Source organism: Sturnira hondurensis, unplaced genomic scaffold (genome assembly GCF_014824575.4).
Source record: "Sturnira hondurensis isolate 20B ecotype Veracruz unplaced genomic scaffold, ASM1482457v3 Scaffold0022215, whole genome shotgun sequence".
Lineage (NCBI taxonomy): Eukaryota > Metazoa > Chordata > Mammalia > Chiroptera > Phyllostomidae > Sturnira > Sturnira hondurensis.
Genome location: NW_028094846.1, coordinates 6,949,981 through 6,968,505, shown reverse-complemented (window position 1 = coordinate 6,968,505; position 18,525 = coordinate 6,949,981). Strand labels below are relative to the sequence as shown.

The window sequence follows — 18,525 nt, the reverse complement described above, 5'->3', positions numbered from 1 at the left end:
AAAGTTTTCAGCATCCTTTTGTCGTGTGTCCCCATGGCAGAGGGAGCAGTTCAGAGTGACCGCCGTGTCTAATGCTGGTGGCCGTGGCTTCTCGGAGCCTGGAGTCTCCTCAAACAGAAGCTAGCTCGGTCGGTGCTGTTTGTGGCTTCATTTCTGGACAGTGTTGACAGAAGGGTCACGTCTAGGTCCAAAGTGGATGTGGAAACTAATTCTAAAGTGAATACTGCATTACCCGTGTCACTGTGTTCAAGGACACATACGCTGATTTAAGGAAAAACCCCAGCAAGGAAAATATGGCTGTAGAGCAGGGAAAAGGTTTTCCTTAACCCTCTTGGTCCCTGGACACATCAGCAGGAGAAGAGCGTACAGACTTACTTGAGTTTTATGGGACATGGGAGCCTGCAGAAGGAAGTGAGACCCCCACACGGGCCCGGGTGTTTGGTGCTGGTGCGAGGGAGAGTGGGCGGTCGGGCGGGAGTGCGGTAGGTCAGAGCATGAGGTCGCTGGTACGGCCTGTCTGTTTGGAGTCTACTTGGCGTCCCTTTGTAGATTTGGAGGTCAGGGTGTTCCTTTCCCCTGCATACAGGGTGGGCACCTCTCCCCTGCGGGTTTTAGGACCTGTTTGGGGGCTGCGAGTTCAGAGCAACCTTCCTGCTCTGTGGTCTTCGCAGACGGCTTCAGTTAAAGGTCTGCAGTGTGCGGGGGGCCCTGGGTTGAGGTGGCGTGTCCCAGACCCCACCACCCCAAAGCACATGACTTTGTTCCTCCTTGGTACAGCGAAGACCCATGGATGTTCCCACCACCAGTGGGACACCAAAAATCTGAGCAACTGTGCAAAAAATTGTTTCCTCTCACACCAGCAGCAAAAACATGAGCATTTTCCAAAAGTAACTTTACCAGGAATCAACAGGAAAGTTAAAAAATAGAGATGTATGAAGTTGGTAGAGCACAGCTTCCTTGCGGCAGAGACTGAAGTTCAACTCCGGTTAGCTGAGGCAACTCTGCCAGTGTACAGATCGGGAGTTTTCTCTCTTCTTCTCACTTGGTCATGAAGCCGGTAGGACGTTGGGGTAGATCGTGCCTTTCACGGAGGTTTGACCGCTTTCCCTGCTTCTCGTGGGTGCTATTTGGACTCAGTCTTCCCATCAGCCGTGTGGCCTCTAGGGCAGTTTTGCATCTGTTTACCTCCTTTTAGCTGCCTGCTCTGAAAAGTAAAAAGACTTTTACATACCTCCAAGCTCCAGAGCGATCCGTTAGACTTAGTTTCCAGCAGGAGACCGGTCTCAGCTCTTCCCGCTTCATGCGATTCCCTCTGGTAAACCTGGACTAGTCGACTGCTTCCCACTCTTCCTGGTTGCCAATGTTTTTTCCCCAAAAGATTAGAATATAAAAATATGTTGCTGCATGCATTCTATTTTAAGTAATCACAATCATTACAATGCACATACTCAGTGATAGAATAATTAAAAAGAGAGAGCCTTCCCAAGCCTTCCCACGTGAGTGTTCGCATTCGTTCATTTCCCCAGTGCCAGGTGTCGGTCCATGGAGACGGCGTCAGAGATGCATTTACACCAGTTACTGGTGTTTTATGGGAGAAGGTGACTTGGGGGAGTTTTCTGTGGAAAGGACTGTGCACTTTTTCCTCAAGTTCTTTTTCCTGGTATTTCACTTTGGTCTCTGTTTCTCGTGGCTTTCCTTCCAGGAGTAATCTATTCCTTTTATTTTTGTTTACATTTGAAAACTTGCTATTCTACCTTCAACTTTATTATTGTTATTAAAACTCCTCAAAATAAGGGGTTTGTGGTTAAAATTTGTGTTTAAAATATGTTAAAGTTGGTTCGCCACTTCAGATCCCGTTGGTTCTCAGGGTGAAGGAAGGTAGGCAGCTACCCTCTTGGACTGACCTCCAGAAAGTCCTCCCCGTGCCTTAAAGGTTCTTGTTCTCTTCCAGGAGTCCAATGTGCTGATTGCTGCTAACAGTCAGGGTACGATCAAGGTAAGCTGCTATCCTACTCATCTCCACGTTGAAGGCAGTCTGTCTTTAGACTGTAACAGACTGCGGCTGTGACATGGGAGTACAGATTGGTCCCGAGCCTTAAAAGTGTTTCCGAATCGTGGCTCTCTGTGAGTTTGGGGATGGTTTGATTGACGGGGAAAAGAGTCAGGAGCTTGCAGCTGTGGAGCCGGCGACAGCCCTTGTTAGAGGCGGGGCGAGTGCTGAATGGATGCGGAGGTGGTCAGCGTGACAAACGGGTGAGGACTGTTCGGCGTTCGCCGCGGGCCGAGCGAGGGTCAGCCTCTTCATGCCAGGGCAACGACCCCTCAGGGCGTTCAGGGGACAGGGGCCAGGATGTAGCTGGAGATGCTTGGACACTCACCAGATGTACAGATGTCTAACGCTTATTCTTCTTCAGGTTTTGCCCCCCAGCAACTAGGTTATTCATCAGTTGCCAAGGGAAGAAAAGGTGTTCTAGTGTTGAGTGGAAAATTGTTTAATTGTGTAATCTTGCCATTAGTATAATCGGAGATTTCAATGTCTTTGGGCACATAGTGTCAGTTCAGCCATAGTTTCCCACCTACTTGTCTTTCTAGTTAGGACATGGAAGCAAAAATTGTATCTAATTATACCAGGACATATTTAGCACCTGGGCCCCATACATTGGGCACACAAATCCTGAGCTAAAGCTAAGCAGTGAGCTTTTTTAAACAAAATGTGATTCAGAGGAGGGTTTTAGTACAGGGGTTTGATCAGCGCTTACCCTGGATACCAGTTCTTTCGACATATTCTCTGCTAATATAGCCAGAACAGGATGTTGTTTATTTGTTTTAAATATGTATCTATTTCCCCTTCCACTTAGTATTTACGTTAGTTTTGCCATGGCTTTTTTTCACTCGTTCTGAGTGGGGAATGACCTAGCAAACAAGGGAGCGAGGCCTAACACCCTGTCCTGCAGATGAATGGCGCAGACTCGAAGCAGACCTGCAGTGTTAGCTGGTCAGACTAATGTTCTTGGTTTCCTCCTTGTACAGCCAGCTTCTCTATCTGGAAAGCCTCATTAGAGAGCCATGGACAGCTTAAATGAAAAGCCGGCTTTGAACCGATCAGTGTTATGTTCTGGAAGCCTCAAGCAAGTTGGTAGAGGGCCTTGGATCTCTGTTTTAAGTGGCTCTCTGCAGTTTCTCAGTCTCCCTTTATCTTATGCTCATGCGTGCCGTTTATTGAAAAAGCTGCACTTTAGTATTCTGTAAGTTTGGCCTTTGAGGCAGTGGGGACTGCTAAAGTATCTACGGAAACTGGAAGTGCGCACTTGGAGGATCTTAGTGACAACTCTAAGGTGTTCAACAGCACTGGCCTCCTACACCCGCTTGCTAGTGGCGAAAACGAAAACCGCCATGGGGCGCAGGCGCGGGTCAGGGCGCAGCGCTGACAGGAGGGAGAAGCGGCCCCTCTCCTTCGGGGCCGCCTGGGACTGCGGCCCCGACTCACACTGTTCTGTTGGGCAGGCTGGTCATTGCCTCACGTCCAGTGTTCCTCCTCAGCCACTTGCTCTGCTCTCCATAACCGAGCCTCGCTGCTCCCCAGTTTTCATTGTAGCAATATTACACCTTTCCCGCATGACAAAGCGCTACTTTAGTAACTACCAAAGTATCTTGACACCAGATGGTTAACTAGAAAATTAGGAAGCATTAGGCAAAGGCGAGGTTTTAGCCCCTGGACACCTCGATCTCTGTCAGTTCATCGGTGGGGGGAGTAAATAGACTACCGTCTTGAATAGCAGTGCTTCAGATTATCGTCCGAATGTGGGAAGGCGCCTGCGTATACAGGGAGGGGCAGAGTAGGTTTACAGTTGTACCCGCTTTTCAATACGATAATCATAAACAAAAATACGAGAGTATGTGAAACAGCCTATTCTTGCTTATTATTTATGAAGTATTTAATTCAAAAGTGGATACAATTGTACATCTACTTTCCCCACCCTGTATCTATTCCAAAAAGGTTGTATTTATGCTGTGAATCGGGCGCCGTATGTAGTCACGTGTTTTGATGTGGTTTATCCTCAAGGCTTTCTAGTTAACTGTGGAGATAACTAATCTCAAATGTTCATCCCACTGTTGAACTGAAAATAAAAACAGATTAATCTTAAAAGTAAGAAAGGATGAATGTCTAATTTCTTTCAATTCTTCGGCATTTTAGCAGTTAGGAAAAGTTTTCCTAGTGTAGTTCCCATTCACAATACAGTAAAGATGTATGAAACCCTTTCTGTATTTTAAAATTGTTTTTATTAAACTGATCCCCTTTCCCCCCCAATCAGGTGCTGGAGTTGGTATGAAGGGTTCACTCAAGTTCATTTGTGCGTGGTTCTGCTGGGCGTGGCTGTAGCTGACGGCGAGAGAAGTCGGACCGCTACGTCTCGTCTCTCCCCAGCGCCATCATGGGCTTTGGATTTGTTTTGAGCATTTTTTTCCTTTACTTCTCCTCCTGTATGACCATTGGGACGTTGGGACACCCAGTGACCTCTCCACCATCAGTGACACTCTATGGACTTGGCTGCTGCTGGTGGTGTGGTTATCTAGTTTTTGTGATAGGGAAACAAATTCTTTTGAATAAAAATAAATAACAGAAAATAATAAAAGTTTATTGAGCCACAGTTGAACTGGGAACGTTTTTTGTCGATTGTGGCAAGACACGGAAGCTCACTTGGACTGTAGAATAATGTGCTGGTGAATCAATTTTTTAAAGTCCGTATTTCCCGACCTCTTTGGAATCGTGCATGTCAATGTGAATATAAGAGCATAGGAATTCCTTTCAGTGAAAGTTAATGTTTACAGTCGGTGGGAAGGTTTATAACTTTATTCTGTGAATTCCGTTCTTCATTCTCTGCCCACATTCATATCATCAGCAAGTACTGTGCTCCTCCGTCCTCTGGCTCTGACCAAGGATCTAAAGTTTGACTCATTGAGGCCACGTTCAAAGAGAAATAGAATGTCAGTCTGTGACAGGTGTCTCTTTCTGTGCCTTTGAAGTGTCACACATGCACACCAGAAGCCCTAAATGCAGGCCAGCAAGCCTGCTTTGTAACATCATAGCTGTCACACAGTCGTGGCCATTAGTGCCATCCCAGGCTGAGCGTGGGCTGAGAGCAGGTTCCGTGAAGGACCAAATGGTCAATATTTCAGGCTTTGCAGGTCATGTGGTCCGAGTCTCAGCTCTGCAACTCGGCTTTGTAGCAGGGAGGTGGCCACAGACACACCTACATAAGCAAGGGGACGTAGCAGTGAGACAGGGGGGGGGGGGGAGTGGAGCTGGCCCCCAGCCTATAGTTTGCCAGTGCCTGACAGAAAAGAAAAGAAATTTCTAAGCCATACAGTCTCTTAGGTTGTCTAGTTTATTTTCTAAATGGTTTCCCATTGGTGAGCAGAAAGAAGTTAGGAGAGTAGCAGGTCAAACAAAAGTAAGAGGAAGCATTCTGCTTGAGCTACTTTAAAAGTCTGAACGCTTTTTTGAAAAAGATCCAAACCGCATTAATGCCACATACTTTGTGAAAACAGACACTGGGAGAAGCTTGGTGTGGATGACCGAATGAACAGCATACGTCATCCAGCCCCGCCCCCCCAGCAGACTCTGAGAGTCATCCACCTGCCCCAGCACACACTGCCCGCCGACACATCCCTGTTCCACAGCCAAATGTGTGAACACTCCCCTTACATGGAGTTGATAAAGGCTGAAAACGGTCTCATATCACTTCACGCCAGTTTCAACCAACCACTGGGTTTGCCCCAAACTTAGGTGAAATTTTTGGGTTTTCAGCTTCACAATTTCATCTTACTTCTGGGAGTTAAGAACCTAATAAAATTTCGGACTCAATTCTGAGAGGAAAGATGACTGTCATTCAAAAGCTCTTCCCGTCGTTGGCCAGAACGGCGTTAGGTGACCTGTTGCCAAGATCAGTGAATGACCTTTTGCAGAGGTACAGGAGCCACTTCAAATGTGGATACTTCCCTGAAGGAACGTCACTGAGACGGGTGTGCCCAGAGAATCATCAAAATAGGAAGCAGAGCTGATGCCTCTTGGAATGCGTTCAAATAGAAGTAGATTATTATGGTGTGATTTTTAAAAAAATATTTTTTAAAATTGTGGGGTCATGTTAATTTTCATGTTTGGAAGGCTTCGTTAAGGTATCTAGTTATCAAACGGACTCAAATTTTTTACAAATTATTATTTTAAGAAGGCAGTGCTTTATTTAAACTTTTGTTTTAAAAGCTTGTAAATAGAAATGATTTTTTAATTTGTGGCAGTCTTTGTAGAGTGTCAACATCAAATATTACTATTTCTTAGAAAAATAACATAATAAATCTTAATGTACATTTTAACACCAAAAAACCTTTTTACCTCAAAGAGCATTTGGGTCTTCGTGTTTCAATCTAGTCTCTATTTCAGTGGATTGGTTGGGGTGCCCCAGACAGAGTTGCCTTTGTCCTTAGGCACACGTTGCGTGCACACATTGCGTGCCTAAGGAATGTTAGACGCGGAAGAACTGTGTGAAGTTCTTGTAAGAAGATGGAGTTACTGGACATCAGAAAGATTACGGGACTGAGGCACAGCTTCAGAAAGGTGAGTGTGGTTGGCATTCCCACTGGCCCTGGGGAGCCTTCCCGGGCATGGGTGAGAATTGGAATCTCGTTAGAAAAGCAGTTCTAACTGCTTTTTCGGAGGAAGGGTTGAGTTAGTTACCAGCCACGGCCCCGTTCGTCGTGGACGGGGAGGTGGAAACAGGAGCGCAATTCGGGAGGCGAGCAGTCAAGAGTTAGCGGTGAGTTGGGCTGGGGTGGTGGCTTGATCCAGCCTGGCGACTGTTGCGGCGGAATGGTTCACCACGTTCTTAATTCCTGTGTGTGGACAGAGTCTCGATTGATCTAAAGTCACTTCCTCATCATAAGTTGTTAAAACAGCACAACTGGGCAAATTTATTTCTTCGGTGGTTGTGAAACCCCCAAGCGAAGTGAGTCAGGTGGGAACTTCGTGACCAAAACGTCCGTGTGCTCTCTTGGGGACGCCACTTCTCTAAGGTGAGCAGTGTCGGAGGCTTGCCGAGCCTGTGGTTCTAAACGTTCAGGTAATTTGCAGTTGCCCTTAATGTAATTATGCAAAGGTACCTGGGATTAACAGTCAGGAAATAGGCTTGCTTGCACCTGAGACATGAGGAAACATTAATTTGGATCCTGAGCATGTTTGTCACGTGACTGATGAACACAGTAGTGGCGCCTGACAGTTCCTCCCGGAGCACTGGGTTACCGGCTGCCGTGGTGCTTCTGATCGGTGTGTTAGGCAGGCACTCCTGGGTTCTGGACTAAAGAGGAAACCGAGATGATCATCGTAGAGATATTAGCTGAGCTGCTGCTTCATGCTATCAACACCCCACGTGCCACATATGTACTAGGCATGTAAAATAAATAAGGTACCCCGTCCTCAGGAACCTGACTGACCAGTTGGAGAGATGGGTGCACATGCAGCATATAAATACTGTAACAGGTGTAAATCTTAGACATACGTAGGAAAAAACCTATAACCTAGAGTAATAGGAGGTAAAGGTCTGGGAGTAGGTTTTCGGGATTTGTGTGTGTGTGTGTGTGTGTGTGTGTGTGTGTGTGTGTTTCCCCTTGAGAAGGTAACTTCTCAGCCAAATCCTGAGAAGCAAGGGGACATTCCAGACCAGGGGAAGCAAAGAAGAAAGACATGAGCAGCCCTCACCTGCCCAAGCTGGAACAATTGCAGCAACAAAATTAATGGTGTAAGTGATTGGTTAAATAAATAAATGAAAAGGAGAGAAATTTTTCATGGAACATAATTCCCCACTTGTAAGTATGGGCCGTGTGCACTGACTTCCTTCCAAAGAGTACAGTATGGAAGAAGGAAAGGAGAGAAACAACAGTGGAGAGACGGCGCGTTGCCGTAGCCTGGTCAGCGAGGAAAGTTCTGAGTCGTGTATCATGGGTATGTACTTCAGATACGATGTAATATAAATGGCACTTGAGCTCTGGGATCTTCCCAAAATTTGTAACCCCAGTCTAATCCCTACTGACGGACATCCCACGAACTAGCTGACCAGTCCTTAACTCTGTCAAGGTCATCAAAACAAGGACCGCGAGAAACTCTCAGAGCCAGGAGGGGCCTAAAGCGCCAGGACTGAATGTGATGTGATATCCTGGAGGGGACCCTGAACCAGAAAAGGACGTTATGGAAAAGCTAAGGAAACTGGAATAAAGGATGGACTTCAGTTGATACTAACGTATTGGTATTCATTCAATAATTGTAACAAATGTACCATACTAATGTAAGATGTTGATAATAGAGGACATTGGGTGTAGGATGTATGGGAACTCTTCAGTTCTTTGCAGTTTCTCTATAAATCTAAAAACTTTTATCAAAAATTAACACAAAGTACAAGGGGCAGCTTCAGGATACACTAAATAAAATGCAAGCCAAAAGTGCGAGTCGAAGCTGGAGAAACACACAGAATAGATCACAACTGTCTGTTCAGCTATGACTTGAAAAGAGAAGAGGTGGCCCTGGCCTGGTAGCCTGACTGGTTAGAGGGCGTCGTCCCGATGTGTCAACATTGCGAGTTCCCTCCCCAGTCAGGGCACATACCAGAATTAGTGAATGAATGCATAAATATGTACAACAAATGCTCTTCACTCTAAAAAAAAATTGTTGCTAATATGGACTTGAGATGAGGTTTACAGTCTCAACTTGGTCACTAAGAAATTGTGTAATTTTGCAAAAGGGAATAAACTTCTGGACTCCGTATTTATCTCTAAATTCTCCTTACTGAGAATGGCACTCTCATCTGTTAATAAGGTTGTACTATACAAAGTCTGTAGTCGTCCTTGTGATTTACTCACTCAGACATTATTTTACCTGAGGCTGTCACAGCTTTCCATTGTGAGGATGGAGACAGCTCCTTTGCATGTGGTTTGAATGTGTTCTTGCTGCTTTGCCAGTCATTTGCCCTCCCATCAGTTTTAGAAGTGATCCCCAGTGCCCCAGCTCTGAAAGAGACTGTGTGGGTGGGGACTCGAATTCAAAGTTTAAGTTCCCAAAGACAGAAGGAGGCACCAGCCCGGCTAGCCAGCTGCTGTGTGGAGTATTTGCGAGCTCTTTGGGGGTGATTTTGTGGGGTTTCGCCCTCCTGTCAGCGCTGGTCTGTGGCCCGAGGTGTAAGGAAGGAGTCTTTTGGAAGGACTCCACGAAAAGAAAAAAATAGTCCAGGATTTTCAAGAGAAGGAATCAAGGCAAACATAAGTAATTTCATACTTCTGTACTCAAGATTTAGAGACGCATCGCTAATTTTACACACCTGGAAGAATGGTCTACTCCGGCAACGTGTGTGTGAGTGAGCTTCAGTGGAATCACAGCCTCATCACCACGGCTCAGCTGGCTGCCATGGTTGGGGTCCTCGGCTGCTGGCTTACTACGGATGAGGAGGGGCTGCTTTCCCTGGCCCCCGGTGGCTCTGTCGGGTCCACAGAAGTGGAGTGCCTGTTAGGAGGGGGTCTCTTCTTAGGCCTCGTGGGCAATGCAGTCTCCGTCCCTACCTAACGGTGCCATGGTACCGCATGAATGCAGCCCTCCCCAAACGCGTAGAAGTCAGCGTGGCTGGGTTTGCAATGAGTCTTTATGAGTGGACACGGAAACCCGAATGTCATTTAATTGTCATGTGTCACAATATTTTTCAAAAACTATTTCCAAGTTTTGAAACGTGAGAGCCATTCATTGCTGACGAACCATCACACAAAGTTCGGCGGCAGGCTCCGGCTTGCAGACCGTGCTTCGCTGACCTCCGCCGCAGGTGCTCACCGGTCAGCAGGGACGGGAAAGTGGGAGAACCGTGAAAAGGCCCAGCCTGTCCCGAGCTTGCCTTCCAGCGCCGACAGTAGTTTTGCAGCAGTGGCGTCCTCTTTCCAGGACTGTGCGTGTCCAGCACAGGAGCTGGAAGGCCGATCGGGAGGGCACGCCACACGGCCAGAAGCTTTAGTTGCTGAGTGGCACGCCCATCGCCCCTGGAGCGCGCACCAGCAGTGTTGCTGCGTCCTGGCCCATGCATTTTCGGAGAACCAGGGGGCGCTCTCTCCTGCTGGAGCTTGTGAAACCGACGCTTCAGACATCTTACTGGGTGCTCTATAGAACTCTGCAGCACTCTGGGAGGTTTCTGCTTTGGGTAGTCTGTCAAGAGTGAGAGCAGAGGCCATTTTTCAGGGTTGGCTTGCCCCCTTCTGGTTCTTTCAGCCGAGCTGTTGAAAGTTCAATCCTAAGTATAAAAGAAGCTTCTCATGGCACCTACCCAAAGATGTTTTCTTGGAATGACTGAGTCTCTTACAAGTATGCATCCATAGTTCATGGCTGATGTTTGAACACTGGCTAATTTTGAGGCGTTAAAATTTTAAAAAAATTTTTATCCTCACCTGAGGATATTTTTGTCATCGCTTTCAGAGAGAGGATTCTATGTGAGAGAAACATCAATCGGTCGCCTTCTTGTACACACTTCGACCAGGGCTCGAATCTGCAACCTGGGTATGTGCCCTGCCCGGGGATTGAACCCATGACCCTTTCGTCTAGAGGACAACGTGCCAACGAACTGAGCCACACGGACCAGGGTGAGGGGTTAAATTCTGATAGATGCAATAAAGTTATTTTTTTCCTAGATTAACCAGTTTAAAAGCTAGCCCAGTCAATAAACATTTCACATTTTTTTCGGTATTTTTCATGTTTAAAGACCAAACTCTGGTCCGTATTTCTACCATCAGAAAGAATCCTCGTTCCACTTCCCAGACTGACCGGTTCCAGGAGACACTTTGCGCTGGGGTGCAGGCTTCCCAAGCTGTTGCATTGCAGGGCTTTGCAGCGCAGCCTCAGTTATGGGTGTTCTCTGCAAAGGCATCTCGTGCTGTCGGAAATTGAAAAGCACTTCATGGATACAGGGCGGCATTAGCATATGCATATTAAAATTTTAGTCACTCTTCGGTGTCTCTTCATTATGAAGAATAATGAACTATAAAGTAAAAATTGGAAAGAGCAACAAAAGAATGAGAAGTTGAAAGGTTAGATTAGCTGTTCTGGAAGCATCCGTGGGTCCATAAAATGGCATTACTGCTTGTGTTCTCTGAACATGACACCTGCCTGTGAGCTGACCTGCCAGTCGCCACTGTCACAGGGGCCACTGCCACAGACAGCGACAGCGAGGGTGAAAGTTCTGAAACGTCTCTTCCTGCCATGTCCCCCGTGCATTCTCTCCCTGGGAAGGTTTTTAGTAGGAGTCAGATACCAGCGGGATGAAAAGCTGTGTCGCCTCTACAGGGGTCTTTCCAGTCTGTCTTCTCTCCCAGGCAACAAGGGTGGGGCAGGGAGAGGGGGTCATGACTACAGGCAAGAGAAAAGATGGGTCACATCCAGAGAGCCACAGGCAGAGGCCAGAGATGTTTTCCTTGTGTTTCGTTGCCCAAGAAATGTCCTTGTCTTCCAGCATCTACCCAGCCTTCGGTCCTCTAGTTGTGTTGTAACTTATCTTTGTGACAGATGAGAATGGAAACTGTGGGTCACCTATTTGCATGTCCTGTATTCTAGGATAGCGATCTTCTATGTGCATAAAACCCAGCATTCATCACTGTGCCGTCAAACTAGTAACTTTTTCTAGAGTCCAGTGTAATATTGTGCTTGGAAGAGGGGCGGTCTCCTAGACCCAGCCACCTTGCAAGATCCCCACGCTGTCAATGATCACAACTGTACAAGAAGCACAGTAATGAAAGAGGATGCAGGCCCCACCCTGATCATCACGCATCCCAGTTAAAATGCGGGTTTGGTCATGTTTGCTGATGGACCATGTGCCCGTAATAAGAATGGTTGACTTCAGGTACGGCTTCCTTTCCTGCAGTGGCTTCCCATGAAATCTTTGAGGCTTACGTTCTGTTTGGAGTGACATCAGTGCAAGCCACGGAGTGAAGAGCACCTACCGGAGGTGCAATTCTTGGTTCCACACTAGAGAGATCCAGGAACTATGTGTTTGGTGTTTGTCATACAACAGACCGAAATTTTTAGAAAACGGAGGACTTTTGATATCAATGAAAACAAACAAAAATCTCATATCCAATTGATGGCTGATTTGTTGGGGCTTCACAACGGCCTGTTCAGATACCGGTAGTTCATCATCAACCAAATCACCCAAATAAAGAGGTGTTGTCCCAATCCTAAAACTCTTATTTCACCTATCAAGAAAGAGGTAAAATTATTCAGAACCTATGACAAAAGAGACGGACACATGCCAACAGAATTCTTCACAGGCTACTCCCCAAGGTAAGGGCAGAAAGTCCTCCCTCACCAGCTTTACCGGGAACCCGGTGGCAGATGTGTTTTGTGGAATTAGTGCCGTGGAAGGTGAGAGATTTTGTCTCCTTGTGCTGTCGGGATGAGCTGAGGACGTCTCTTCTTTTTCAAAAGCCAGCGCCCCGGGAGTGCCAGAGGCTCTCAGACTGTACGGAGTCAGAGGGGCCACTTCGTTTCTGTGGCCATCTGGGCGTCACACAGATGTTCGCAGATGCCCGTAAGTCCCGGTCCTCTGGACAAGGAGAGCAAGGGACTCTGATGCTAAAACTGAAAGAAAGCTCCTTGAAAAAGGTTCCGCAGTCTCCTGGGTTAAAATTGGCCCAGCTTTGCCTGTAGCCTGATTAACAAGGAGAATGACCCCGGAAGCAGGCAGGGTCCTTTTGAACCTACACTCATGAAGCCTGCGAATTCCGGTCTGAGGTCAAGTCCTGGGTCCCACTCAACTGAATCCTCTCATGCTCACGTTCAGTACTTCAAAGGACTTCCTTTCTTCCCCTGAAATCCCGAGACAAAGTCATGGAGATGTGGAAGGAGGCGAGGAAGCCTGCCAACACCCTCCCTGGAAGGCGGATGACAGGCAGGTGTGCCGGAGGGAAGGCAGGCTGTCTCAGAGTCGGGCATGGCCCTTTCAGGTACAGTGACCACGGGAGGCTGCAGGGTGGAAGACCGCAGCTTCCCGGGCAGCCAGCGCCGTGGGAGAGGCGGACTGCGGTTCCCTCAAAGGACCCAAAGCCTAACTGGCCCAGAGAAAGTGATTGGAGTTGACCGCAACCACGGGGTGTTCTAGAAACTATGTTACTGTTCTCACACCCTGCCCGGCTGGCCTCCTCACAGCCAGGGGTATGCTAATTGCTTGGAAAATCGCATTTATTAGAGCACAGTGTTATTTGTTGCACTACTTTCTGCATTTGCAGAAATGGTACCCACCGCCGCATTTCCAATCTGTTCTAAATTGCGCTTTCAGTGCGGACGCAGTCTGGACACAGCCGGGCTCAGCTACCGCAGCAGTCCGGTCATGAGCTGAGCACAGGCAGGACTACCTTCACTAGGGACTTCTCGTGTAACCTAGAGGACCCCAGGGGGCCTGCATGCAGAGTCTGTGCAGCCGACAGGCAGGGCTCCATAAACGGGCCCAGAGGCCCATTCCGACCCCACTAGGAATGTGCCCGAGAATACCAAGCCAGCTGAGCACATTGTGCAGAAGAGCAAAACCTAGCTCCACACACTGGCTAAAACTTGAGTAGCTCTCGACGGCCCACGCCAGCCACAATGAGCGCTGCATTGGTGGGAGACTGCATCCAAGTGTCTCGGAGAGTTCCCCCTAAATGTGACTGTCAAAAGGGGTGCCAACATCCTCCCCATCCGCCCCCCCGCCCAAGTCCAGTGTAAAGAGCCCAAGCCTGTCAAACCTGTAGGCTTCCTGGCTACATGTCTAAGGAACCTAAGGAATTCCAAGTCCCTCTATAAATAGATACCTTTTTTTCTTTTAAACAAAGAACCTCATTCTATGTCTTCTCTGAACAGTAAGCTTCCCCAAGAGAACCATAAAGCCTCACACATAACTAGTCACCTGTCAGAAAAGTGAGGAGATGGGAGGTGAGAGGAGATGAACTGGCGTGTTACACAGAAGTCGCTGGCACTCGAAAACGAAGCGACGAGAAGGCGCAGGGGCCCTGGGCTGCCAGGCAGCTCAGGGGAGGCTGCTTCACAGCGGCTCAGTGCGCATGACCCGCTTTCAGGGCCCCCCTGCACATGAGGAGCAGGCAGAACCCCGGGGCATCTAATCGATACAGTCAGTGCGCTGGCTGCTCCTGCCACAGGGCCTTTGCACTGGCTGCTCCAGCTGCCGGGAAACTCTTCCACCAGACACCTGTGTGGGGGCCTCCACCGCCTGCCGGTCTGTGCTCAGACTGTGTTCCCAGAGGAGCCTTCCCGGGCCTTCCTGGGTCAGGTCCCTCACCCGCTCTCCCCTCTGCTTCACCTTCCTGCACGGTTAGTGCCGTATCTAGTGTGCATGTGTGCACGAGCACACCTACACCCACCCACGCTCCCCACACGGGCAACTTTATTTCTTGTGGATGTGTCTGCCTGTGTCTTCCTCATCACAGGTCTGGGGCCCCGGTGGGAAAAGGGAGGGCTTTGGTGTTAGACTGCGTGGAGCCAGGTCCCAGTCCCTCCACTTGCTGTGTGAGTGACGGCCATTCCTTAACCTCTCTAGGCCTCGGTCCTCATGTGGGCAATGGGAACATACCTGTCTCTTGACATAGTTGAGGGATGTGACGTGGAAAAGCCTGCGGAGCAGTGTCAGGCCCACAGAGCGCCTCGTTCACTATGAGCTGCACACAGTGAATTCCCAGCAGACTCCACTCTCCAGGGGCCCCCGAGGCCTGGCTCCCCTTTCCCAGCAGCTCCTCTGATCATGCTGTTTATGGCAACTTGTCAAACCTCCTGTAAGACAATTTAGGGGAAAAGTAATAGGAGGAGGACCAAGGGGGTCCTGGCAAGCCTCTGCCGCTCTCCCTGTGACATGTGGCAGTGAGGACATGGCCAGGCCTGCCCCCTGAGGTCAGCAGTGCTTGGGGCCAGGTGCGGTTCTTAGTTCGCCCATTCGCCCATGCCTTCCATAGTCGGGCTTACCAGGTGCCAGCCAGGGAGCAAGTCAGGCCAGATGGTCTGACCCTCAGTGACTCCCATCTCCCGAGAGGAAACACAATAAATGAGGAGAGGCCTGAGCCCTCTGAATAAGTGCCCTCTGAATTATTAGAGCAATAATAGGTGGTGTCCAGGTAAATATGGGTGGACAGCCATGGAGAAGGAGCCTGATTGGGGGGGGCGGCCTTCCAGGCAGAAGGAGTGGAATGTGAGGGGTCCCCCAGGGCCTGGCAGGGGAGGCAGATTGGGAGGAACAGGTGGCTAGGGACGGGGGAGCACTGTGGAGAGGTGGGCTCAGGCTCGGAGCCTTGGTGACCACAGGAAGCTGTGAGGTCAGGTGGGGAGACCCTGTGGGGTGGGGGCAGAGGGGAAGCCCTGAATCAGTTCGGTCAAGCTTACCAAACATTTTGGGTACCAACCACAGGTCATGTTCTGGGCTGGATGCAAGGAACATGAACCTGCTCAGTTCTCTCCTGTCCACACAGTAGCTGTTAGAACCCTCACTTCTGTCCTCAAGCTTTGTCTGTGTCATCACTCACCCGCCCTGCCCCCTCATCGCCCCCCTGGGGGACTGTGGTCTCCATCTCAAAGGAGATGGGGCCAAGCTCCCTAAGCCTGTGCTGTGTCCTCTCCTCTGCACCACAGCTCACCCCTCAGCCAGGCAGGGGCCCACCCTCCAGCCCCCAGGGGTGGGCCTCTGGGCTCGGGACCACTGTCCTGCAGCCCCAGCCTCTCCCTCTGTACAGGACCCTTCCCCTCGGTCATTGCTTTTCCTCCAGGTCCATCACCCGGAAAAGCAGCAGCAGTAACCACATCACCCCGCTGTGCTCTCCATCCTGTTTTTCTTCCTTGTCGGGAAACTGTTGCCCACCCTGTGTCTCTGCTTCCTACCCGCCCCCCCACCCCGCCCCCGCTGTCCTCTCCTTACTGGGAAGCAAGCCTGGCTGAGGGCAGCCAAGCTGACCGTGACCTCATGCCTGCACTGCAGGCTTGCCTCCCCAGACTTGCAGCTTCTGGAAAGCTCTTCCTGAGCCTTTCCCTCTGTGCCCAGCCCTCCTCTTTAGCGCCTGTCTCTGCTGCCAGGTTCCACCACCGTGCCCTTGTTAGTTCCTCTCCAGGGACTGGATCTGCATCCCTAGTTCTGTTCCAAGCCCATAGTAATGACTCAAAACACATTTGTTAAATGACTTCATGGAAGGCATGCCGTCTGCTTTAGGGGCTTGCCTTCCACAGGAAGAGACAAACTATAAACCCATGTTGCAAATATAACGTGTAAAGTGTCGGCAGTGGGGCGGATTTTCCACGGGCCTAGGCGTGCGGAGGAGGAGTCTCAGTGTGGACGCTCAGCTCGCCCCGGGAGTGCCGTCCCTGTCTGTGCGAGGCTGCCTGCGGTGGCAGGGCACCCGCAGTCCCTGGGACGGGCAGCGTCGGCAGCTGGCTAATGCTCTGTCGGTACTTCGAATGTAAATGTATCTGTGTTTGTGGGAATAAATATACCGTTCAACGGAATAAATATACCATTCCATGTGACGCTGGAGAGGGAGAATGGCCTGGTGGCCCCGCCATCTGGCAGCTTCAGCACCAACAAACGCCCTGTGCCGCCGCCTTCTTTCCAGCGTAGGTCCCGGGCCAGTTTGCATCAGAAGGAAGTCCGAGTCACAGGCTGGGGGCTGCTTTCCTGTCCCACACCTGCCTGGCTGTGTCCTTCTTAGCTGTACAGTCTCCCTTCCCAGTGTCCCAGGCCTGTCCCCTGTGCAGTAGGGACAGGAGCAGCAGGTACCTGAGGAGTTTGCTGTGAGCATTAAAGGGATTAAGGTGGACAAGCCTGGTCTGCACGAAGGATGGTGCCCGGGCCCCAGAGACCCAGGGGGGGTCTCTTCTGCAGGCATGCAGCGGAAACTGCATTGACTCGCTGAATGAATGAATGCATGAATGCATACACGCATGCATGAATGAGGCTGTAGTGGGCCCGAGGCTGTGTGTGGACATGAGGGGCCTGGGAAGGTTCCACCCTCAACATTTCCAGCTCTTGTTTCCCTGGAGGTCTCCAGACATCACCCCAGAAAGCCAGTGCTCTGAACCTCTCTGTCCCTGGAACCTCCTTAAAGTCCAGTGGCCCTAAGACACTAAGCTGCCTGCAGCCTGAGCCCGTCGGCGGGCTCTGCGGGTGTGTGGTCAGGTGGGGGTGCTGGGGGCCCCGGCTCTGGGATGAGTGCCAGCTCCACTCACTGAAATAGATGTTTATTCTCCCCGTATTTTCCCATTTCCCATCTCAGCCTGGCCCCCTCAGAAGGTGCTCAAAGCAGCTGGTCGGCATGCCCCGGGTCAAGATGTGTGCCGAATGTACCGTTGAGGGGACCGAGAGAAGGGAGAGAGAAAGGAGCTGGAAAACTGTTTAGTGGGAGCAAATTGGGAAGATAGAAGGAGATCCAGGGGGCTTTCTGGCATCTTCTCGAAGGTTCCAGGAGGTGGGGGTGCTGTGAGCCTGCGGGAACCACAGGTAAACGGCACAGACAGGTGCGCAGCAATGCCCGCACTGACCCCATGCTCTCTTTTCACCGCTCTGCGCGCCGTACACGTACTACCTCGCTGCACCCTCCTCGGGGCTACTTCTCCTTTTCCCACAAGGAAGCTGAGGGGCAGACTGCTGACCTCGGGAACCACCGAATGGTTTTCTTGGAAGCCTCAGTCTGTGTGAGGTCCTAGGTGAGAGAAGAGGCTTTGAGAGTGACTGAGGGTAAATGTCTTCAAGCCAGAGGTAACGGAGCCTTGAACCTGAATTTGAGTCAACATAAAGAAAAAGAGACAGATGTGACCCTGTGTCAGCTGAAATCCAAACTCTTCGCACACATTCCTTATGGACGCTCATTCTTTTGACCCCACTTTGCCTCGGCCTGACCTGGCTCGGGCAAGTGCCAGGAAGGAGAGTTCTCTGCCCTCGGAACTTCGGCTTCCACCCTCCCAAGGAGTGGCTGGGGGGCGGGTCGTCACGGACTTAGTCCTTGTCACCCACCCATTGGAGCTCCTCTGGGGGTGCCTGGGGTTGGGAGAAGGCACAGCTGCTCTATCCCAGTTAGAGCTCATCCCAGATGCAGACATCGGGGACCCTGAGCTGCGCCCCACCAGGAGGGCTCTGAGTCATTGTCTCCAAGGCCACCAGGGGCAACATCAGCCTGTGGGTCTCGGGCCACCCTATGTGACACCTCAGAATCCCGAGGAGCTTTTTAAAACACACAGATTCTGGTATAAATGCTATGGGCTCTGTCTCAGTGGGTCTGGGCGGAACTCCTTGGACCCATATTTTGGAAAGCACCCCCAAAGATCCTGATGAGGGGTATGTGTGGGGAGCTACCTCCTGCCAGTTCAGGCTTCCTCCCTGCCCCTCCCTGTCAGCAGCTCATCCAGCCTCAGTCTGAACACTTCCAGTGACGGGGAGCTCATGGCTTCACAGGCATGCCCTGTTAGGTGTTCTGAATGCTCGGAAGTTCTTTCCT

General features: G+C 50.1%; 1 protein-coding gene across 3 annotated transcripts in view; it reads left to right on the top strand.

Moving 5' to 3' along the window:
* COP1 (COP1 E3 ubiquitin ligase) overlaps positions 1–4,655 on the top strand; it is a 116,336-nt gene extending 111,681 nt beyond the window's left edge. For all 3 annotated transcript variants that reach the window (XM_037034874.1, XM_037034873.1, XM_037034872.1), the window contains 2 exons: positions 1,952–1,996; positions 4,314–4,655. In XM_037034874.1, coding sequence (XP_036890769.1) covers positions 1,952–1,996; positions 4,314–4,331 — 63 coding nt within the window. In that variant the 3' untranslated portion in view covers positions 4,332–4,655. The remainder of the gene's footprint in view (positions 1–1,951; positions 1,997–4,313) is intronic.
* The last annotated feature ends 13,870 nt before the right edge of the window (positions 4,656–18,525 follow it).